Source organism: Saccopteryx bilineata, chromosome 1 (genome assembly GCF_036850765.1).
Source record: "Saccopteryx bilineata isolate mSacBil1 chromosome 1, mSacBil1_pri_phased_curated, whole genome shotgun sequence".
Lineage (NCBI taxonomy): Eukaryota > Metazoa > Chordata > Mammalia > Chiroptera > Emballonuridae > Saccopteryx > Saccopteryx bilineata.
Window position 1 is genome coordinate 97387922 of NC_089490.1, and position 25488 is coordinate 97413409.

Below are 25488 nucleotides of genomic sequence, written 5' to 3' on the forward strand. Positions count from 1 at the left end.
AAATGCAAGTAAATACACTTTAAAAAAAACAAACAGGCAATTAAAATTATTTGATAGTCGAGTAGGTAAGCAACTAATTTTCTGAAATGATTTCTTCTTTAAGTATATTTCAAATGAGATATTATTATCTCTATAAGTGAGATACCAAGGATTTACTAGGAGTAAGGTGGATAGGAAAGGTCAAAAGTTCCTTCCTGAATTTCTAAATAGGAAATCTCAGAAAATAAAAAACATAAGTCAAGAGAGCAGGGTTTTAAAACCTAGATCATCCACTTATCAATTTGAAATCAGGCAAATAAGCCTCCCAAGTCTCAGCCTGTTTAGCTATCTAAAATGCAGAGACACTATATAAATTATATCTAGCTCAGTTATTATAAGTCACAAATATAAAAATTATGTGAACAGGCCATGACATAAAAGTATAAAAGCCAGGCACTGTTTGAAGCACTGGAGAAATAACAAACAAGATGGATTAAGTATGCCTTCATGAAACAGAAGGGCAACATAATAAATATACCATTCTTCAAAAATATTTTATTTATTCATTTGAGAGAGAGAGAGAGAGAGAGAGAGAGAAAGAGAGAGAGAAAAAGAGAGAAAGGCGGGGATAGGGGAGGAGCAGGAAGCATTAATTTGTAGTTCCTTCTCGTATGTGCCTTGACTAGTCAAGCATGGGACTTTGAACCGGCGACCTCAGCAATCCAGCTGATGCTTTATCCACTGCACCACCACAGGTCAGGCAATAAATATATCATTTTAAATATTTTATATAAATATAAAACACATATACATATAGTATATATACATTAAGTTAGTTTCAAGTAATAAAAATTCCACATAGCTATAAAGTAGGATGCTGCATTATAAAATGAGGGGGAGGGGCTATGTTCAGGAAGGATGGCTGGGGAAGGCCTGACTAAAGGCCCAATTGAGTCATACGAATGGAGAAAGAACTTTAAAAAAATCTAGAGAATAGTAATCCAAGTAAGAATAAAGGCCAAACTTGTTGAGGTGAAAAATAGCATGAAGTAGGTACTCAATAAAGACTATTTAAGTGGTCTGACCAGGCAGTGGTGCAGTGGATAGAGTATTGCCCTGGGACGCTGAGGTTCAAAACCCCAAGGTCTGCAGCATGAGCGCGGGCTCACTGGCTTGAGCATGAAATCACAGACATGACCCCATGGTACCTGGCTTGAGGTTCCCAGTCAAGACACATATGAGAAAGCAATCAATGAACAACTGAAGTGCCACAACGAGTTGATGCTTCTCCTCTTTCTCTCTTCCTGCCTGTCTCTCTTTCTCACAAAAACAAACAAAAAACGTTGAGTGAATTAATAAATGCTATCCTCCCTTCTTTTTTTTTTTACTTTTTTTGTATTTTTCTGAAGCTGGAAACGGGGAGAGACAGACAGACTCCCGCATGCGCCCGACCAGGATCCACCCGGCACGCCCACCAGGGGCGACGCTCTGCCCACCAGGGGGTGATGCTCTGCCCCTCCGGGGGTCGCTCTGCCGAGACCAGAGCCACTCTAGCGCCTGGGGCAGAGGCCAAGGAGCCATCCCCAGCGCCCGGGCCATCTTTGCTTCAATGGAGCCTTGGCTGCGGGAGGGGAAGAGAGAGACAGAGAGGAAGGAGGGGGGGGGTAGAGAAGCAAATGGGCGCTTCTCCTATGTGCCCTGGCCGGGAATCGAACCCGGGTCCCCCGCATGCCAGGCCGACGCTCTACCACTGAGCCAACCGGGCAGGGCCTATCCTCCCTTCTTTTTAAAAAAATTTCAAAACATTTTATTTTAAACTATGGTCTTTTATGAATTAGCAGTTTATTAATTTTTAAAATTAATTTATTAAATGGGGTGACATTGGTTAATAACATTATGCAGGTTTCAAATGTACAATTCTATAATACAACATTTACATACTGCATCGTGTGATGATCACCTGCCAAAGTCATCTTCTTCCACTGCCATGTATTTGCCCCCTTTACTCTTTACTACCCCCACACTCCTTCCTAATAGTAACCACCATACTGTTGTGTCTATGCATTTTTGTTTGTTGGTCTTGTCTGTTCATTTGTTGTTTTCAGTTTTATATACTATATGAGTGAAATCATACAGTTCTTGACTTTTTCTGTCTGACTTACTTAGCTCAGAGCTCACTTAAAAAAAAAACAAAAAAAAACATTCTCTCACCACATTCCCCTCCCAAGATAGTTCATCATTCCCCCTTCAGTGCCATATATTCACTTATATTTTATACTGTTTCACAGTATTCTAATTCATTGCTTTAGGAGGCTGTCTCCTACACTAGATTAAAACCTTACTGAAGACAGACACCCTGCCTCATTTCTGTATCTATCAATAGCACAGTAGATGGTATACAGAAGATATTCAGCAAATGATTTCTTTTTGAGAGAGAGAGACAGGAAAGGAGAGAGGGATGGGAAAAGAGAAAGAGAGAGCAAGAAGCATGGACTCTTAGTTGCTTTCACTTTAGTTGTGCCTTGATTGCTTCTCATACAAGCCTTGACTGGGAATTGGACCTCAGGCTCACCCACGCTAGCAACCCCTTGCTCAAGCCAACCAGTCTGCGCTCAAGTTGAATAGCCTGCGCTCAAGCCAACAAGCCCGCACTCAGCCTTCTGGGTGGATACTCTATCCTCTGCACCACCACAGGTCTGGCCTTTTCCCCCCTAGCAAATGATTTTTCATTGCAGGGGACACAGAGAGGGAGAAAAATTTAGAAAAGGCAGTTATAAAAGCTGTGGACATGGAACCTTTTACTATTGTATAATCTTTAAACCAAAACCTATATATTTTTATTATAAATAACATAATGAAAGTATAAAATTTCCTTTTTCTAAAGAGATTTAAGTTGGTAAGAACATCTGATAGAAATATTTATATCCTGATGAAAGGTACTTAAATTATTTTTCTTCTTAAAAAATAACTTTAAAAATTAGGATAATCACCATGTTTAACAGAAATCATTTACCAAGTTAAAACTCACAGCCTTCTTTATAACATTATATTTTATTTAAGAATTGAATATACTCAAGCAAAAGCTTAAATGGCAACTTTAGAGTTACAAAGACTAATTTTTCTCACTGGGAATTATTCAGGTGAAATTTTTATTCCAGGCTAATCACTCTTCCATTCTGTATCTGAGAAACTTATTTGTCACTGAAAATTAGCTATTTAAATCTTATTTAAAAGTAAAGTTTAAATGAAAAGAAAATCAGTGTTTTTAAATCTCCATATAAAAGTGGTTAACTTTTTGATCTCAAACAAAAGACAACAAGACACTATTTTCATTCATCAGAAAAGATGGATAAAATACAGAATTAAAGACGGTGTGAGAAAATACCCATTCATTCTTATCCTTCCGATGTGCGTGTAAACTATCTCAACATCTTTTTGGAGGACAATTTGGTAGCATCCAATAAAAAACTAACAGGTATGCCCTCTTAGACTCAGCAGTTCAACATATAAGAATATATTTTACAGAAAAACAAGTCTTTGTCTTCACCCATCTGATTAAATCAAACTATAAATCAGTTAGTGATAGTTTACATACCACCTACACTAACAGTTAACCCTAATTACAAAGACTCCTATGACTGTTATACTGAAACCAATTTTCAATACAGATCACAAGGAAATGCGGCTGCCACTATAAAATTATAGTTATAATTGGTTATTTTTGGTTTCTTCAACATTTGGATTATTTCCATAGGATAATCACAGTTACTTTAACAGAAATACTTAAAATCAGTAGTGTTATAAATAATTCAAGTTCGAATCACTACCCCCCAAATCCTTCCTTTTGTTGTTTTACTATAATTGATAGCTTATTATAAGAAATAGCACCAAGTTAATTTTCAAGGCATAGTTTGCCAATTACAAGCTTAGAGAACTACACTTAATGCTTTAACATAAACAAACTGCTAATATGTAAATTTACAATGCATTTTAATTTTTATTAAAAAAGAGACTGGAGAAATTCTGAAAGTTAAATGTTTTGTTTTGAGAAAAAGAGGAGAAGGACAGAGAGGGGAAAGGGTGAACAGGCAGGAGAGAGGGAGAGAGGAGGAGAGGGATAGAGGAAGAAGGGGAGAAGAAGAGAAAGAGAGAGAGAGAAGCATCAACTTATTGCTCACTTAGCTTTGCACCCATTGGTCACTTCTCACACATACCCTGACCAGGGCTTGAAGCACCCTCAGGGTCAAGTAAGTGACCCTGGGATCAAGCCATTGACCCTGGCACACTCCTGGGCAATGTTCTATCCACAGCACCACTGGCCAGGGCATTAAATATTATTTTGAAAGAAAGGGCTAACAATCATTTTAAAGTTTAACAATTTTAAATCAGACTCTTAGTCTATGTAACTATTATTTAAGTACATTATTGAATACATGATATTAATGCATGGTATATCCAATGCTGATTAATAAACCAATTTACAGTGGGGTTCTATGTACGCCTTTGAAAGTCATGATTCAGATATATCTCTTATTTATATTCAAAATGTTCCTTGAGGATGGGAAGCTATTATTGATATTTGGCAAAAAAAACAGATGTACAGAATGTTAAAGTGAATTGTTTATGAAACCATTTCATGAGTAGGGTCCTGTAACTAGAATAAAGGTCCTATAATAAGAATAATACTTTCCTAACTATGGGCTTGACATTTTCCATGGTCTCTTTCTTTCTTCATACCAGTTACTTTAAAGCAATCTAAATAAATTTGGCAAGCTTCAGGTAAAGTTTGGGTTTCTATTAATACCGGATTACTTCAGAACAGAATGCAGATGTGCTATTCAGTAGAAGGAACAAACTTCTAAATTATCATAGGGATACTAATGGGGCTTACATTTTCTGTCTTTTTTTAAAACCACATAATTGGAAAACCATTATTTCTACTTTTAAACATATCCATTGTTTACAAATTTCAGCTCCTTCTTAAAATGCTTGAAATGAACAAGGTGGTAGAGGGGAAATAACAACCCTAGGACCTCCTTACAGGCTCCCTAATTTCAAATCATTCAGAGATGGCCTATTACAGATACTGACCATGATTTGTCAGCTCTACCACATATATCCCATTCACACTGTTAATTTAGTCAGATTATGAAATAAGGATACTCTTCCAAATAAATATAATATACAGAAAAGACTAACTGACATGATTTGTAGCATAAATGACAAAATGTTAAGTTAGGTTATACCATTTTTTAAAATGCAGATCCTCCCAAAATAAAGGTTCTTGCTTAATGTACATTTGTGCTACAAAATCACATTTATATTTAAGACTTCAAAACACTTACCCTAAAGCCTGGAAGGAAGGAATAGAAAGTGCCCAGTGCATCGACAAGAACAGCAGTCTGGAGGCAGACTCCCCGATGTAGTGAACATTCAGGTACTCAGGCATAGGAGAAGGCATGGTAAGCTAGTGTGAACAGGGATTGAGATAAATCATCTTATGACTGACAGTTCTAAATTGTTCTTTCTTTGAAAAAGTTAAATGTAAACATAACATATTACATATGAGTCTAATAGATTCTCCAAATCTTGAAATAAGCTAAGTCATTGGAATTTACAGCTAACAATCAGATTTAGAATAAATGAATAGATCACAGTTTCTGACAAAGCAATATTCAGACAAGCAGAATCCTACTTAATAAATATCAACCATGATATCATCAGATTATATTTTTAAAGTTACTTTCTGTCTTGGTCCAACAACATGTTTTTTCCTTTCCTCTCTTTATTAATGATGATATATAACAAATTTAGTTTAAGAAGCAATTCTGTACATTAAATGTTTCTTTCATTTAAGTAATGGAGTTAAATTCAAATGCTTACTGGGTCAAGAAGTGAAGCAGGCCCGCTGGTGCCACCTGGGAAGTGCATATTCCCAGATGAAGGGCACAGCTTTGACTTGAATCTAACACACCAAAAACACATGGAAATCAGGCCCCAGTACTGCTTGCTTTCAATTTTTCAAAGATCAGCATCTATGTGTAAAAAGCCCCATTTAAACTATAGGTAAAACAAAATGTGTCTGTGACCATAATATTCACAGGCTGCCAGTTTGTACTGTTGACCTCAGGTAGTTATTTTAAATGTGTGATGATTACTGTTGAAAATAAATATCCTACACCAAAACACTTTTAAAAGCATTTTTGAAAATCTTGTTAAGGAGAGCTTTTATTGCTATAAAGGAAATACAATTTTACCCATAAGAAATATTTTCTGATGCTTTAAAATTATCAAAACAATCAATAATATCAAGTGTAGGTGATAATACAGGGAAACAATGACTCACATACTACTGGGGGAAGGTAAAATGAAGGGCAATTTGGCTGTATCTATCAAAGTTTTAAAAACAAGTAAAACCTGTGACCTGATAATGATACTTCAAATCTCTACTCCAGAAAAATACTTGCATGCATGCACAAAAAAGTATGTATAGAAAGTCCACTGTAGCAGTACTCCCGATAGAAAAAGTAATGCTGGCAACAGCCTAATTTCTAGCACTGAAGAAAAGAATAATCCATGCTGTAGAGTACCATGTAGGCATTAAAATTAGTAAGATAAACTGAGATGTAACGGCATAGAAAAACATTGCACAGATATCTCTGTGGAAAAAAGTACAAAAACAGTATGTATAATGACCCAACCTCATATATATATATATATATATATATATATATATATATATGTAAGTACATACATAGGAGAGAAGGAAATGTACCACACAGTTAATAGCAGTGGCTACCTCTGGGGTGGGATAGGTAGATGTGCTCGTATGTATTTTTCTGGAGAATGGACATACAACTTTCATCAGATTCTCAAAGGTGTCTATAATGCTACACAGATCAAAATATTTTTATCAAAACAATACAAAAGTTTTCCAGAAATGTTAGATAAAATGTAAAATATTAACTGCCCTTGTTCAATATTAGCTACAGATGGTTTACCTCTTTCTAAATGGTACTAAGCAATTCAAGAACAGGGCAATTAACAGTTGAGATTCCATGTATTAGAAGGTAATTTGTTAAATGTTTGAGAAGCAAAAGTTAAATGTTTACTGAAGCAAATAAAACACCATTATATAAGATAATTCTTCAGAGAACCATAGGCAAGCAGATATTAAACACCTTAAATGTAATTATTGTGATGCAACTGTTTCTACACGTAAAGGCATAAAAAAACTGGGAACTCATACTTTTTCAGAGTTGCCCAAGGTGAATGGGGAAAAATAAAGCCCGAAATACTAGGGAATTATCAAAGACTAGCAGTTTTAAGAGGGAGGAGTAAGTAAGATGCAAAGTAAAAAAAAATTGCTTTTGAAGAAATGAAACATTCATAATATGTAAAATTGGATACAAAGGCTAAAGGACACCGATGTACCTTGATTTACACCACAGTGATGGTGCAATGTTGCAAACTTTCTGTTGATTTAGTCCTAACATTGGAATCATTTGCAATATACATCACAGGAACTCATTACTTAAAAGGCTACCATGTTGTGTTACTGTATAAAAAACAAAAATGTCTCATAATTTACCTGTTTCACATACTTAATTTTCTTAAAGCAAGGTACACCTCTAGCATTATGATTCAGAAAGCCAATACTGGCTAAAGGAACAACGTTTTTAAAAGCAAAGACAAAGACTTCTTCCTCTACATAGAGAAGGTAAGTTTCTACTACAAAGATATTAAAGCTTCCCCAAAATTCCTGTGGACTTTTAAGTTAATAAATTAAATTATACATATTTTTCATATTATATACATTTAATATACTAAGATGATTTTTAAAAAGTGTTGAGACATGACTAAACTACTGTAGAAGTTATTGCCTACAATTACCTTTCTAGCAGTTTCTGTGTGTAGTTCTGATAATGGGCTAAATAATATAGCTTTTAAAAAAGTCACTTGACTTGAGATAGAAGATCTGAATTCTACTTCCAATTTGTCATTAATTAGTTGTGTGATTCTGGATCACATATTAATTCATCAACCACTTATATAGATTACTGTGAGCCACTAAGCTAAGTGCTGAATGCTGTAGTGTGAACAGAGAAGTAAAATGGAAACCAAATGAGGTATAGAAAAGGCTAAGAAAGGGAAAGGCATGTCTGAGAAACGAGGAGCAACTGAATCAGACTGTCGAGGGTTCGCAAGGTCATGGACTTTCTCTCACATGGGCAATGGGTAGCTATTATAGGCTTAGTAGCAGAGTAACATAACTGGATTGATTTTTAATAATTATCATTCTGTTATTAGTGCACAGGACAAGATGGAGAAGAGAGACAGGAAGGAAAGATACTATTATAACAGTTTTTAAGAAATCTTAAAAGGCCTGAACTATGACAATGAAAATAAAGAGAAAAAGAGAACCTGTGGTGGCGCAGGGGACAGTGTGTTGACCTGGCACTGAGGTCACCGGTTCAGAACCCTGGGCTTACTGGTCAAGGCATACACAACAAGCAATAAGCAGCAATGAACAACTAAAGTGAGGCAACCATATGTCGACACTTCTTGTTCTACCCTCTCCTCTCTCTGTAAAATCAATAAATAAGATTTTAGAGAGAAGAGAGAGAGAAAGAGGGAGGGAAAGGCAGGAATTCAAACAATAGAATGGTTAGGATTCAGTCAGGGAATGAGGTGGGGGAAAATGACAATGACTCTCAAACAGCAAACGTGGTGATTAGGATTGTGATTCTAATATTGACATAAGAGTTTGGGAAATCACCTACCTGTCTCGTACACTTATTCCTAAACAGAAATACTATCCAGCTGATCATCTGTATAAGAAAATTGTAATCATCAAGCAAGATAAAGTATATGAAATCGCAATAAAAATTCTCAAGTTTAATTGATACGTAAAGACACATGCAGCCCCATGTTCATTGCAGCATTGTTCACAGTGGCCAGGACATGGAAACAACCAAAAAGCCTGTCAATAGATGACTGGATAAAGAAGATGTGGCACATATACACTATGGAATACTACTCAGCCATAAGAAATGATGACATTGGAACATTTACAGCAAAATGGTGGGATCTTGATAACATTATACGAAGTGAAATAAGTAAATCAGAAAAAACCAGGAACTGCATTATTCCATACGTAGGTGGGACATAATAGTGAAACTAAGAGACATTGATAAGAGTGTGGTGGTTACGGGGGGGGAGGGGGGAATGGGAGAGGGAAAGGGAGAGGGGGAGGGGCACAAAGAAAACTAGATAGAAGGTGACAGAGGACAACCTGACTTTGGGTGATGGGTATGCAACATAATTGAACGACAAGATAACCTGGACTTGTTATCTTTGAATATATGTATCCTGATTTATTGATGTCACCCCATTAAAAAAATAAATTAAAAAAAAATTCTCAAGTTTAATAAAAATGTTCAATATTTCTACTGTTCTAGGTTCTTCAGAATCAAAACATAAGTTGCATCATTAGACTATTTCGCCTGTCTGGATTTCTTTGAACAAGACGCTGAAAACCTCCAAATCTCTTTTCTCACTTACAAAATTACAATACAAATCTGAACTTTCTCAACAGACTGTAGTGAGGCTTAAATGTAAGAATGTACGTGAAAGCATGCTGCCAAACTACACTGCATGTAAATGTGCAAAAGAATGCTATTTAGCTCAAAAAATAAATTAAGAGAGAATTGATTTTTTGATTACATATGTTAGGCCTGGAAACTTAGGGCCATAAAAACACAATGAAAGAACTAACCATGAAAGTACCAGGCTGGAAAGTCACTGAAAAGTGAAACTCTTTTTTTTTTTTTTTTTACAGAGACAGAGAGTCAGAGAGAAGGATAGACAGGGGCAGACAGGAACGAAGAGAGATGAGAGCATCAATCATTAGTTTCTTGTTGCGACACCTTAGTTGTTCATTGATTGCTTTCTCATATATGCCTTGACGGGGGGGGGGGGGGGGGCTACAGCAGACCTAGTAACCCCTTGCTTGAGCCAGTGACCTTGGGTCCAAGCTGGTGAGTTTTGCTCAAACCAGATGAGCCCGTGCTCAAGTTGGCGATCTCGGGGTCTCGAACCTGGGTCCTCCGCATCCCAGTCCGATACTCTATCCACTGTGCCACCGCCTGGTCAAGCAGTGAAACTTTTGATTCCACAGAGGCTATAAATCAGAAACAGGGAAAGAAGGAGCTGTCTTTTTCAGGAGTGCAAGAAACTTCACTGTGCTGATTCAGGATAAAGCAGGTTAAAGATGGGATGGAAAAGAGAAAAAGTTCTATTTTCCTAATTCATCTGTCCAAAATAAATATTTGAAAGAAAGAAAAAAAAAACACTGAGGACTAACATCAACAATACAAAAAGGTGGAATACTTCTACTTTCTATAGAAGTATTCTTGAGTACTTTTTCCTTGCAGTGGGTCTTCTTCCTACATTTGTCCTCTAGCCTTCCTTCCCATTTAAAACTAATGAAAATACCTTTTACTCAGAATAAGAAAGAGCAATGGGAAAAATCAGTTTTGCTTTGCTCCACCCCTGTCCATAGCACCTACCATATTTCTAAGGATGATAATGATTATCCCCATTGTCTTTTCTTATAACCCTCATGAAAAGTTTTTTTGTACAATGCAAACAAAATATTTCTATGTTATCTTTGTTAAATTTTAAAGATTGGGTTCACTGATATATTTTATTGACTATCAAATTAGAATAATTATAATTATTATTTTTTCTTTTTTTAAAATTTACTTTTTTTTATTCATCTTAGAAAGGAGAGAGAGAGGGGAAGAGAGAGAGAGGAGAGAGAGAAGGGGGGAGGAACAGGAAGCATCAACTCCCATATGTGCCTTGACCAGGCAAGCCCAGGGTTTCGAACCGGCGACCTCAGCATTTCCAGGTTGACGCTTTATCCACTGCGCCACCACAGGTCAGGCCTATTATTATTTTTTCTTAAGTGAGAAGAGGGGAGATAGTGAAGCAGAATCCTGCACCTGCCCTGACTAGAATCTACCCAGCAACCCGTCTGGAGCCCATGATTGAGTACAAAGCTATTTTTAGCGCCTGAGGCTGATGCGTGACCAACCAGACCAAATGAGCCATCCTCAGAAAGAACCCAAGGCCATGCTCAAACCAATTGAGCCACTGGCTGGGGGAGGGAGGGAGGGGGAGAAAAGCAGATGGTGGCTTCTCCTGATGGCCCTAACTGGGAATTGAACCTGGGACGTCCATACATCAGGCCAATGCTCTAAGCCACTGAGTCATTAGCCAGGGCTTAGAACAATTATTATTTAAGTCACTGTGTGTTTCCTCTGTGGTTATTTCTACCAAGTAGTCATAATTTGCAAATATAAATTTTATCATATGCCATTTTAGCCAGAATCATATTTATTTTATGCTCATTATTTCTACCAGTGACATACTCAACTAATTAATAATTCTGTATTTTCATAAGAAACTCATGGAAATGTATAATCTATAGTAAAGTTAAGAAAAATTACACTCATGTACTCCAGGACTCCTATGTATTGCTAAATGTCCTACATGCTTCCATCATTCTGCATACCGTTTGCTAACAGTACTCACAGATGGCGGGGCACAGACAGAGTAGTCAAAATAGAGGGGTCAAAACAGCAGGGTCTTAATTTGGGCCTCAACAGTCAGCATATCTATAGCTGAAGGGCAGACATCATGATGACAAGTCAAATGTTATAAAGTTATTTTCTAGTGTTCTATATGTACTGTTTTTAGCATTCTACATGTATTGTTTCTATCATAAATTTATGTATTGTAAGGGAATAGAAAAGAAATTACAAATGTACTTTCTCTAAAATAGTTAAAGTATAAAAAGTTAAAAACCAAAAGTTAAAATATATTAAAAAATTTTTACTTTTTAAAAATAATTCTGAGAGCTAGCTAACTGGGACAATATATAATAAAAGGAGTTCTCTATAGTTACTACGGTAAGAGCAAAGTATCTGAATCTTAAGATACTGGTTTTATACTACAGTAACAGTAGCTATGCACTGAACAAAACTAGTGCATTCCACACATCATGAACGCCAATATTTATTTATTTATTTATTTATTTTTATTTATTTATTTTTTTAACGCCAATATTTAAAGTTAAAAAAGCGCTGGCTGGGTAGCTCAGTTAGAGCATTGTCCCTATATGCCAAGGTGCAGGTTTGATCCCCGGTAGGGCACGTGCAAGAATCAACCAATAAATGTAAAATAAGTGGACCAACAAATCGATGTTTCTCTGCTTTCCTCTCACTCTCTAAAATCAATCAATAAAATGTTTAAAAAATTTTTTAAGTTAAAAAAAGTATATATAAATGTTGTAAAAGCTAACTTTTATTGACTTAAACCCATTAATTGATACAACTATCACTTATGCACAGGATTTATTAAGCCATTATTTTATATAGGCAGATGTATATGTTCTAGCTGCTATTCTGAATTCTATCAGGGGCAGTTCTGACTTTTAAAAGCACAATAAATATACTTTGATTTTTGAAAGGAAGATTAAAATGAAAATGGATAATACAACATAAAAATTATAAAAAATATATATGGAAATACCCTGAAAGCTACATGTGAATCGCTGAGAAGTGGCCCCTCTTTTTCGATGTAATTTATGCTCGAGTCTCCAGCAATAAGGTGTACGCTTCCTTCCATGCCCTCTACTGAGCTCTGACAGGCTGTGCTCTCTCCGGGAGTCAATGCTTTTGCAAGAGTGTCAAATGCCCTATAAGGAGACATCAGAAGCTGTGAGCTTGGCCAATCTCCACAATAAAATTAAAATTCTACATAAAATTCTGGAATTAAGATTTAGGCCTAAAAAACTGTTTAGAAAATAAAACATTGGTATATCACTGAACACTCTATTTCAGTGATATCTATGACTCTCCAAAAGCAACAAATTAGACTTCATATGTATAATATGAAAAAATATATATGTATTACCAGAGACCTAGTCTTGAAAAAAAGTCTTATGTAATTATTAAGGGGGAGAAAAATCTTTATACTTTGGTATGAAAATATGCTTTTACAAGTTATACATTTGTTAATACAAGATATCAGCCCATGTATTTTACAAATAGCTGTTACTTAGAATAAAGGGCTAAAATTTATGTTGACTTTACTATATTTTACATAACACGAAGTTAGGTCTTAATTTTATTTAAAAAATCAGAGAATATTTTAAAATTTGTGATAACATAGCTACATCTAAACTGTAAGAATCTGAGATTAGAATGGCAAATAATTAACTTCTGGCAAATAATTATTCAAATTAGCTACCCATATTTTTCAATGAGATGCCTTCTAGAATTCCTTAAAAGTTCTTGTTCAACAAAGTACTTATTGAGACTCTGAGATGTAGTTTCTTCAATATTTTAGATGAACAGTGTAAAAAAGCCTGAAGAAACCTCGTTTCTATATCCTAAGTATTAATAGTGAGAAAATTAAAAACAATTTTGATATGAGTTTCCTGAAGTGTAACTTAAAAAATAGTTGATTCAACTAAGTTGTTAAATCTATTTCATCACTAAAAATTGGTGGGAAAAAATGAACATGACTGTCTAATATAACAAATGTTCAACTTTAAACAGAAGATAAAATGTGGTAACTAAACTATCTGAAATTTCTGACCCAAATTCTCATCTTTAGTGGAAAATTATTCCCGAATTTTAGGACTGTATTTCTAACTTATAATACTAACTTATTGCTCATTATTTAGAATGTAACCTGCTAGAAAGTAATTTACATTTAATGTAATCTTTCAGTTAAAATTTACTATGCCTTAAATTTTCTAAATCTAATAAAAATATTTGTTTTCTAAAACTTCTATAATTAGTAGTCACCATAAAAATATTTTTAAAAAATAGTAAAGGCAGTTAAGCAAAAGGACATGTAAGACTAAAACAGACCTTACCTTGAAACATCACCATTGGTATGCAGTTCTTGATTAAATTCACACAAAGAGGTATCACCATTGCTTAAGCCTTCAATCATAGATATTTTATTACTATTTTGAGAAAGATCTTTAGTTTTTCCAAGATTTGCTAATGATGTAACCACACTGGCCAATGTACTTAAATCTCCTTGACATGATTCAGCCTTCAAAAAAAAAAGGTATTAAAATTCGGCAAGTTGATATTAGTAAACTCTTAAATCTGAAATAGCCAATACTAGATTCTAAAATGCCAAAATTACTCCAATTAATATGAAAACTAAAAAGCAAAATTAAAGAGCTCTGAGCATTTAGAAACTGCTTAAGGAAAATACAAGTTTAAAAACATCAGGTACCTTTCCTATGTTTATACGAAATGCTTATACAAAAGTTACTTCAGCTCAAAAACGGCATTTAATGGCTTATCTATCCATGTCACAGTTGCTTCCTCTGTTAAAAGGATATTAAATTATTCTTTTTTAGAATTAAAATTATGATACTGCTATAATTTCCAAAATGTATTATATAAACTGTAAAGTTGTATAGAATGTAGTCAAATTATTATTAGTGAAAAGAAAGAAAAAAAGTAAGTGAATTATTGAACAGACTTCCCAGGATGGCAACTTTTACCACCGACTGTGTTTAAATACCAAGAAATGTATAGTTGAAGAATCTCTACATATTTCAGATATGAGCTTTTGTTACACACTGTACACTTTCTATTTGTTTTCAGCTTTTATTATTGTTAATGTTGTACAGTGATACCTTGAGATACGAACAGACCAACATACTATTTTTTTTTTTAAGATATGAGCTGCAACTCAGTCTGCATTTTTGTTTGAGATCTGAGCGAAATTCCAAGATAGAGTCGTGATTCGAGAAGCTGCTGCCAGTTGGTGCGTTGGCGCACGGGCCCAGTATCGGCAGTTTGATATAGGAGGTGATTGACTTACGAGCTCAGTTACGGAACGAATTAAATTCATATCTCAAGGTACCACTGTATATATATATTTGTATATTATTTATATATTAATTAGCTATAATTCTTTTATATAAAAGGACCTTCCTTTACTCTGACTACCCAGAAATATAATTTGTACAGCAAAGGCACTAGATAAGTGCTTATTTTTTTATTTATCAATTTTCAAAGCAAAAAGTCAATGTTCTAGCAATCTTTAATGGTGATAGAGGAGTTCTGAGTAACATTTTAAAGTCATAGATTTTTATATATTTGATGTGCTTCAATCTATTCTTTAAATGCTCAGAATATTCCATTCTAATCTAATGAGAGGCCTTTAGCTGCCTTCTGTGGCATATTGACAGGATCCCTTAATGATATTTTTGATACTTTCTTGGTTTTTGGTTTTAGTGTTCTTAATCCTAAAAGAATACATGTTTCTGTAATGTTTCAGTTGTTATGACAATTCTTTAGTTTATGTCAAATTAATTTTGGTGATAAAGAGAATGAAAAAATTTTTGTGTTCTCTCCAAATTAATGAATGGTCCCAGAATAATTTACTGAGTAACCCACCAGATTCTGAGTTCTTCCATGATTACTCCAAAATTACATTTTCTGTAATCCTGACAACCCTGTAAAACAGGTGTTATCATCCCCTTACTGGCGACAGGAATTATCCATTGTCACTCCAGCAGTAAATAGGGGAAGCAGGATGAGAAATCAAGTCTGATGGGCAAGTCCATGCTCCCAACCACTTCGCTCCAGCCTTCTTATAAATGACTAAAAGAAATTAACATTTTTAGGTATTTTAATTTTCAACTAAAACTTAAAACATTTATATTCTCTTCCATTTCATAACATATCTATGTAACTTGATTTTTAAGTTTTGCTACTTTAGGCAATGTGGAAAGACCTCATCCATAGTTTGGAGACCATTCATCAGAAACTTAACACACAAGATTGTTATTAAAATTTAATACAGATATATAGAAATACAGAATGTCTGGACAAACTGTAATTCTTCAACAAAAGTTAGTTCTCTTCTTTTCCCAAAGGAGTTAATAGTTAATATATCAGTGAAATTGTAACTACTAATCTAACCTTGAATCACGTAAACAAGGCTAAGTGAAATTTTTTTCTCTCTTTTTTGTATTTTTTCTGAATTGAGAAGTGGGGAGGCAGAGACAAACACCCTCATGTGCCCAACCGGGATCCACCCGGCATGCCCACTAGGGGCGTTGCTCTGTTGCATCTGGAGCCATTCTAGTGCCTGAGGCGGAGGCCATTGAGCCATCCTCAGCACCTGGGCCAACTTTGCTCCAATGGAGCCTTGGCTGCGGAGGGGAAGAAAGATAGAAAGAAAAGTGAGGGGCAAGGGTGGAGAAGCAGATGGACGGTCCCTGTGTCCGGGAATCAAACCTGGGACTTCCACACACTGGGCCAACGCTCTACCGCTGAGCCAGCCAGCCAGGGCCTAAGTAAACTCTTATAATTCCAAAATATGTGGTAAGAGATCAAATCTCCTCACTTAATAGCAACATGCTAAAACCCATCCTGTAAGGTAGAAGGTCTCATTATCTCTATTTTACTGATAAGAAAGAAAACTGAGGCACTGAAATGTCAAATAATTTGCCCAAGCTTACACAGCTGGCAAGTGGAAGCTGAAATGTACAAAAGCACAAGCATTGAGTGCCTTCAAGTATCAAGCAATCAATATATAAGAAATCTGGCTATAAATAGGATGAATAATCATATAGGGAATATAAAACCAGAACACATTAAAGCAGGCGTCCCCAAACTGCGGCCCCCTGAGGCCATTTATCCAGCCCCCACTGCACTTCTGGAAGGGGCACCTCTTTCATTGGTGGTCAGTGAGAGGACCACTGTATTTGGCAGCCCTCCAATGGTCTGAGGGACAGTGAACTGGCCCCCTGTATAAAAAGTTTGGAGACCCCTGCATTAAAGATTGAGAGAAACAAAAGTCATAGGCTCCCTAAAATCTGTTTTTGGATATGAGCCTTCAGGAGAATTTATTTTTATAAATGGGTTTCTGAAGACTACAGAAACTTTATGTGCTCAATCTAAATAAACAAACCTTTTTTGCTTTAGACGCTTTGTTCAATAAAGACCTGCTCCAAATCTCTAAGAGAAGCCAGATGACTTGGATACATAATACAAGAACTCTCGCAATCCTATCCTACTCTTGACTAAGCCAATGATTTGAGTCAGATGTGTTAGAAATTTCTCTTGGCACTATAAAATCTGTAGCAGAATATAAAATAATAAAAAATTTTCACTTACTATAAATATCTATTTATGAGAACTTTATTAGATTTTATTTATTCATTTTGAGAGAGACAGAGAGAGAAAGAGAAGGGAGAAGAAGCAAGAAGCATCAACTCCCATATGTGCCTTGATAAGGCAGGCCCAGGGTTTTGAACTGGCAACCTCAGAGTTCCAGGTTGATGCATTATCCACTGCGCCACCACAGGTCAGGCCGTACTTTTATTTCAAGATGAAGAAAAACTTAAAAGACCTTTAAATGTTTGTCACTTTCACACTAAACTTATAATGGTCATAGGGAAATAATAAACATTTCTACTGATAAAGTTAATTTGTACAGTATTGGGATCCACAAAATGGAGAGCACCACAGGGGCCCTGCCATTGTCACAGATCTAACTTAGCATGTTACTTATAGGAAGACCCATCAAGGAAATCTAATATACACCAACTGTAATCCTCCAACTCAGCTTTAGCTGGTTTCTCTTCCCCTTGGAAAATGGGACCCACTGGCCTTGAAAGGAGCTCCCTGACTTCACAGTCCCGCTTCCCTGTTGCTGCTTCTAAGCTCTATAAAACTCATTCTTGCCCCAAACCCCCCAGGAAGAGTGCTCCCCTGCTCATGAGGCATGGCACTCCTCCAATGCATGGGCTGTTTTTCCTTGAAAAGACATCAAATTAATTACTAAATTGTTTTAGTTTTGTCATGACACTACCAAACATGATAATTTTATTAAAATAAAAAAAGCAACTCAAAATAGGGAACATTTAAGATCAAATCAACTGACTAAATTGGTTTGTTTTTGGGGTTTTTGACAGAAAAAGAGAGACTGTGTCAGAGAGAGGGACAGACAGGGATAGGGACAGACAGACAGGAGGGGAGAGAGATGAGAAGCATCCATTCCTCATTGTGGCACCTTAGTTGTTCATTGATTGCTTTCTCACATATGCCTTGAACAGGGGGCTACAGCAGTGTGAGTGACCCCTTGCTCAAGCCAGCGACAATGGGGTCATACCTATGATCCCATGCTCAAGCCAGAGATCCCATGCTTAAGCTGGTGAGCCCGCACTCAAGTCAGCCACCTCAGGTTTCAAACCTGGGTTCTCCCTGTCCCAGTCCGATGCTCTATACACTGCGCTACAGCCTGGTCAAGTTCAACAGACTAAACTGATAGAGAAGATTAATAAAAACAAAAATATTTCAGAAGCTCAAAAATATTTAACTTAATTTCACTAATCACACCTTCTCTGGTGTCATCAGCACAGCGGACTCAGTTTTTATTCCAGACTGATGAATATTCACAAACATTCCTGAATCTAATAGTCCTGCTGACCTGTAACAAATAAGAACAGATTATAGCCTTAGTTTCAGTGGGAAGAAAAACATGAACAGCTACTTAATTAACATGCTTTCTTTATTGTTTTAACTATACCTTGCAATTTCACTATCTGTTACAAAGGTTGGAGTCGCAGCTAATGGGCTTCGCAGGTCTTTTCGAATATAGATTTTTTCTGTTGACGCGGCACAGTTGGAAGATTTTTCTCGTGATACTTCAATGGGTTTTCTTTCACACTGAACAGCTACAAAATTGTGTTAAGATTATGTCACAAGGCAGAATTTACAGGCAATTATAAACATAAACTCTAGGTCAGTACTGCTGCTAATGGGAGACATAGTTCTCATAAATGAACTCCAAAGATAACCAACTATCAAATTTTTTTTTTTTTTTTTCAGAGACAGAGAGAGAGTCAGAGAGAGGGATAAACAGTGACAGACAGACAGGAACGGAGAGACAAGAAGCATCAATCATTAGTTTTTTCGTTGTAACACCTTATTGGATCATTGATTGCTTTCTCATATGTGCCTTGACAGTGGGCCTTCAGCAGACATAGTAACCCCTTGTTCAAGCCAGAGACCTTGGGTCCAAGCTGGTGAGCTTTTGCTCAAACCAGATGAGCCCGCGCTCAAGCTGGTAACCTCAGGGTCTCAAACCTGGGTCCTCGGCATCCCAGTCCGACGCTCTATCCACTGCGCCACCGCTTGGTCAGGCCCAACTATCAATCTTTAGAAATTATTTGTAAATTTAACAAAGTTGCTTTAGTAAATGGTAACGGTAAGTAGTAATAGTGGCCATTTTGCATCTATCATTCTCTTTTCTCTTCCTATCACTGCCATGGTAGAAATAGAAAGGAATGCTTATTTTTTAAAAGCTCACTGTCAAGAAGAAAAAACTAAAGTTAGGAGTCCCTTACCTATCTGTATGAGAGTTTTATAAAATAAAATCATATTTAACTATTTAAAAATGAATATTAATAAGAGCCACAAGAAGACTAGTTAGACTTTTTAATTAAGGGATGGGGGAATTTTGAGAAGTAATTCAATTGTTTAGTCTTCATTTATTAAATGTAGGTAATACATTTCACTTACTTTATAGAAATTTTATTTCTAATACTTAGGACATGGTACAGTTGTTAAATATATATTTCTGACAAAAAAGCTACCAATCCAAGCTTTGCCACTTATTATTGTGTACCATATTTCCCCACGTATAAGACTCACCCTTTCCCAAAAAATTTGGGGTCTAAAAACTAGGTGAGTCTTATACAGTGGTTGTGGCATTTCAAATGCCATAGATAGAACTGAAGACAGTGATTAGTTATCAGACACAGATGAGGACAAGCTAATGGATGGGAGTTTTGACAGTGATGAGGAGCTGTGTGACTTTTATGATGATTAAAACTCAAGTTCAATAACTTTATGGAATACCTTTTTGTTCAAATTTCGGGGCCCAAAATTAAGGTGCGTTTTATACATGGGGAAATCCGGTAACTTTGGGCATGTTACTAAATCTGTTTACTCGAATGTAAAATGGGTAACAGTAGTACCTACTGCATAGAATTCTGCTCTGATAAAAAAAAAGTTAATTCATACGCCATGCTAAACAGAGCTAGGCATAGTGTTCAAACTAAAAATACACAAATGGCACATAGGCACTCAATAAATATTTGTTGAGTGAATTAAAACACATAAATATGCACATATTTCTATATGTTTTTAGTTGGAAAACTAAATTAAAAAGCATATTTTAATATGCTCAATTTTAACATACTTCTAGCGTTTGCCTGAATCCTTAATTTTCTCCTTTAAAGCTAATACATACAGTCTTGCTTCATTCCAAACGCAATACATCTCTGTAACCTGCAGTATTGACAGCGATTTCGATGGTGTTTATTGATGATACAGTCCTTTGATCCTCGACATGAATAAACTAAATTTTTTCGGATACTTCTTTTAAAAAATCCTTTGCAGCCTTCACAAGTTACTGCTCCATAATGACGTCCTACAGGCAAAATGTTTAGAAAGCACATATTTTAAAACAGAAATGAAATAAGTCCATTTCTTCCCTTTAAACAACAATATATACGAGATCAAACTGAGATTTTTGAGTTTATGACATAGAAAAAAATTTTAGTAGTTGTCAAAACAGAAAATGAAACAACCATATCCTCTAATTCACTTACAAATTATAGTTGTTATTTACCTGTACTGTATAATTATATTTTAATCTGAAAACTATATTCCAAAAAAAGAGTATCAAGTAGTATCTGAACTCTAATAATCATCCCTCACTGTGGGTTTTACTTTTTCAATCTCTGGAAAGATGTGTTGCATTTTGATTAACCTATCATTTCACAAATCATTTCTTTGGCACAACATCTATTAACAAATTGAACACAGTTAAGTTTTAGTGGAGATTTTTATAATTAACCTATGAAATAGACTAAAGAAAATTAAAGAAGACTAACTAATCCCTTAAACTATATCCCACTGGCACTTGTAAATATACATGAATGAACATGGGTTTGTATTTCTAGACTGAAGTAACAATAGCCAGCACTAAAATGACATAACCCCGAGTACTGGTAATAGGGTTGGAGAAATGCCCGCTCACCTATACAAAGCATTAAATAAAGGTTAACCAGAGCTTTTCCTACCTCAATAACTCAAGTAACTCTATATTCCTGGAATGAGAACAAAGTTCAACAGGCAGTTTAACAACTTAATTTTATATATTACTAAGAATCACAATTCATATTTAAGAAATTCTTTGATAAAACTGGTGTCATATTAAAAAAATTTCTACATGTTCAGTTTACTTTCAAAAGGTTAACTGTCATGCATAATTCTTTGAAATATGCATTGTAAGAGCAAATTAAATTGCACCAAAGTGAAAAATCTTTACATGAATAAAAAGCTCTGGGGAAAGAAAATCAGTTAAAAATCAGTTGTATTTTCATGGGCCAGAAAATACAAACCATCAAAACTATAACACGTTCCTTTATTACCTATTTTTTACTTTCAGTAGAAAAAACAGCAGTGTGTTATTTTAAGAACACAACATATACAGGAAGTTATATTTACCTGATGCTTTGTCTCCACATACTACGCAAAGATCAAAAATCTTATTTAGTCCTTGGTCTGTAGAAGAATTATCTGTTAAGAGCTAAAGAAAGTCCCCCAAAACAAAAAGAAAAACAAAACACAATAATGTTATTACTCAATAATGTTCTCATATAAAAAATTCAAATAACATTTAGTCTTATTTTTTGCTTTCTTTTTCATATTATTCTGAAACTTTTAACTCTATTATTATGCATACAGTAATTAAACTATTTGTAATTTTTTTAACATACAGGTTAAAATTTCAATGTTATAAGAAGCAAAAACAGTAAAAATATCTTTTAAATTTGTTCCATAACAATTTCATTAAAGTAAACAGACTGTTAAACACACAAATACACTGGTAGTTTTTAATGCATCTCACAGATTATACATTTAATATTCACACGGAACGTCAAATTATCACAGCAGTTATCAATTCTATCATGACAGTTGTCTTTAAACAGCTTAGAACTTTTCCACATGGAATGAAATGACTAAAATATGCTATAACATAAAAAATTTTTTTAAAGAAAAAGCGTTATATACAAAATGTGTTGATGTATTAAGTTATAATTATGGAAATACAACTGATACACAAAGGTATAAACTTTTCATCAATGAGCTGTTTCAGCTTTGGCTAGGTGTAGTGGTTGAGCACGGACTCTGGAGTCCGATAAATGCTAGCAGGTTAGTGGGCCTCGGTGGGATGGCCGTGGGAAAACTACTAAGCCTTTTTCGATTATACAAAAGGGCTCATCCCTAAGAACAGCTAATGTTGGTAAAGAAATAGTAGTTTCTTTCTTTTAGGTTTATACTTCAACCTTTTCATAATTTTCTTTCAATCTTTTGAAAAGTGAACAAATTAATTCAATCCAAAAAAATATGAGGTAGCATATGATGACAAGAGAAGAGGTAAACTGACAGACAGCAACTATGAGACCAACTTCTTGATTTGGAAGCTGCTTGTTCAAGGCCCAGGAAACTGCAGCTGTAGAAAATGCACCTATGGCCTGACCTGTGGTGGCGCAGTGGATAAAGCGTCGACCTGGAAATGCCGAGGTCGCCGGTTCGAAACCCTGGGCTTGCCTGGTCAAGGCACATATGGGAGTTGATGCTTCCAGCTCCTCCCCCCTTCCTCTCTCTCTCTTTCTCTCTGTCTCACTCTTTCTCCTCTCTAAAATGAATTAATAAAAAAAAAAAAAAAAAAAAAAAAAGAAGAAAATGCACCTGGTCTGGCAGTTTCCTAAGGTCTCTTGGAAACAAGTTTCAAAGCAGTGGTTTTTTTGGAAACCTAACTTAGAACTGTTTCTTCAGGCTTCCCAAAACTTCTTTGAGCTCTATATTCTTTATTAACCCTTTGAGTAGTGAGTTTTTTCATGTTTGCTGACCTCTGGGAGGGAGTTTTTTTCAAAAAATGAAATTAGTTCCAGTTCCAGTTTTATTAACTTAAAATCATGTTTGATAACCAATTTATGGAAACAAGAAGAACATACATTTGCCTTTTTTTAATGTTGCCTTACTCATCTTTAAAATAAATTGGTCATACTCTGGATGGTCAGGAGGCAGGAGGATGTACATGAACATTTGTACTACTCAAAGGGTTAAATCCCTTCCTAGCCAGAGTGGGTCTTACTATATGCAACTAAGAATGCCCCTCCCCCCAAATATATGGGAGTAAGGACATGTAAGAAAAAGTATAGTGGCCTATATGAAAGGGTAGTCAGTCTGCACAGCACATAATTTTATGCAAGATTTTTTTTCTATTGAACATGTAGTACCTAAAGTCTTAATGTCAGGACAAACTTAAGACATGCTTTTTAATTCAAGTGTGAGATAAAAAGATACTCTGTATTTACCTGGAGGTTATTTACCTGGAGGTATTGTGCTGACAGATCAGGACTTGTAAAGAGTAACTGATTGACACCTGCTGCATCTGGAGTTGTGAGAAAAACTTTCCCCGGCGTGGAATCTTGTCTGGCCAGAATGACTTTGCTTGGAGTAGAGCCATCATGATTTGTCAGAATAAACTGCTTGCCTGGTGTGTTATGATCAAGTGCTGTCACAATCTGGATTTTCTGGTCAGTCTGCTGCTCTGTAACAACCTAATACAATCATGTAAAATTAATAATTAAATCAGCTCAATTTTTTTCCCTCAAAGAACACAATTTTGTCATACCTTTAGATAAAGCTAGAAAAGCATACCCATTACATATACATTCAATTTAACATACATATACACCCCTTTAAAATGAGCTATTCTACTCCTGTAAAATCCTATCTTACAGAAATAAATGTACAAATAAAGATACAATAGTAAGAACATTTAGACCCCACTATTTTGATTTCTTACTGCCCCTTCCCTTCCACCTTCCACTTAGACAAACATAGTTGGTGTATTATATTTATAAAGCACTGTTTACTCTGGATCCTGGGACAGACGAATACACAAAACACAGTCTTTGTTCTAATAAAACTTTTATCTTAATGCAAAAAGGCAGATAAATACCAAATAAGCAAACAATATTGTCAGGTGGTACTAAGTGCTATGAAGGAAAATAAAGCAGGGTAAGATGAGAGTCACTGATGGAATGAGCAATGAGAAGGTAACATTTTTGCACAGACCTAGGGAAGAGTTCATCCCAGGTAGAGGAAACAACATAAAAGAAGGCTGGGGCAGAAGTGTGTTGGGCACACATAAGGCAAGAAGCACAGCAAGAGAGCTGTGTGTGTGAAACAAAGTGGAAGAGAGGGATCATGGTAGATGATGGGACCTGAGCGAGGGCCAGCCATGTAAAGTCTGGATTTCCTACAGTGTGAACTGGAGATACACTGGAGGGTATATGGCACAAAGGAGTGCCAGGACCTTTTCCAAAAAGGATCAATCCAGATTTAGTGTGAAAAGTAAACTGTGAATGTTCAAGAGTAGAACTAAGGGAGACCACAAAGGATGTCATTGCAGATACTGGCAATATCCAGGTATGTGGGCGGAGACGGAGGCTGAGAACAGGGCAGTAGCCATGCTAGGGGGGCTACAACTGAATTTGGGATACTTTACGAAGGGAAGGTTGACAGGATGAGTTGTTGTACCACCAAATTTTGATCTGAGGAATTGGAAGGACAGAATTGCCATCAATTCTGAGTCACTAATCAGTTTTATCTAAAGCAAACTGTATTGATTATAGCTGCTGCCAATTTGCATTTTCTTAGTTAACCATTATTTCTGCTATGTCCTATTTTTCTAGTGCAGTTTTAACTGTTGCCAATTTTATTTTATATAAGTTATTTCTACCATGTCCAGACTCCATTCTCTCTAAAAATTAAAAAACTTTTTAAACTTTCAATTATACCTTAAGATATAACTTTGAATGAGTACATCTATAACAAATTATACTATGTAGAGTTTTAGCTGTTTTATGGGATTTTAAAAAATTATTTCTAACAGTAACATTGTAAATTGAATAAAAGTCTTAACAGCTCACATTTGTATCTCTAGCATTAGGCGCATGCATGGTGCAATTGTCATTGGGTTAAAGCATTTTGCTTAGATGAGTAAAAGGACCTTTACTGCAGCATAATTGTAACTGGAAACTTAAGCAATTCAAATGGTCTTCAATAAAGAAGGGTAAATAGATTAAGTAAACAGATTATAGAAGCCATTTTCAGGTCTCAGGATCCCACTTCACCTTAAAAACTACAGTCCCAAAGGCTTTTTATTTGTGAATTATACCGGATATTCATCATATTAGAAATTCAAACAAGAGTAAATGTTAAAAGTACTTATTAATAATTTTAAAATAACTCATTAAAAGTTAATATAAATAGCAATAGTTTTCAAACAAAAATTTAATGGAAA

The 25488-nt window shown here is 35.4% G+C and overlaps 1 protein-coding gene across 5 annotated transcripts in view; it reads right to left on the minus strand.

Annotated features, from left to right (window-relative positions):
- Nucleotides 1-25488, minus strand: part of NR2C1 (nuclear receptor subfamily 2 group C member 1) — a 65675-nt gene that overhangs the window by 8906 nt on the left and 31281 nt on the right. For 3 of the 5 annotated variants that reach the window (XM_066261822.1, XM_066261836.1, XM_066261826.1), the window contains 8 exons: nucleotides 23492-23737; nucleotides 21615-21696; nucleotides 20353-20532; nucleotides 18625-18772; nucleotides 18435-18525; nucleotides 13934-14118; nucleotides 12580-12745; nucleotides 5325-5446 (listed from right to left, as the gene is read on the minus strand). In XM_066261822.1, the coding sequence (XP_066117919.1) occupies nucleotides 5325-5446; nucleotides 12580-12745; nucleotides 13934-14118; nucleotides 18435-18525; nucleotides 18625-18772; nucleotides 20353-20532; nucleotides 21615-21696; nucleotides 23492-23737 (1220 nt within the window). The remainder of the gene's footprint in view (nucleotides 1-5324; nucleotides 5447-12579; nucleotides 12746-13933; nucleotides 14119-18434; nucleotides 18526-18624; nucleotides 18773-20352; nucleotides 20533-21614; nucleotides 21697-23491; nucleotides 23738-25488) is intronic. The other 2 variants (XM_066261845.1, XM_066261854.1) reach the window with 2 other exon arrangements.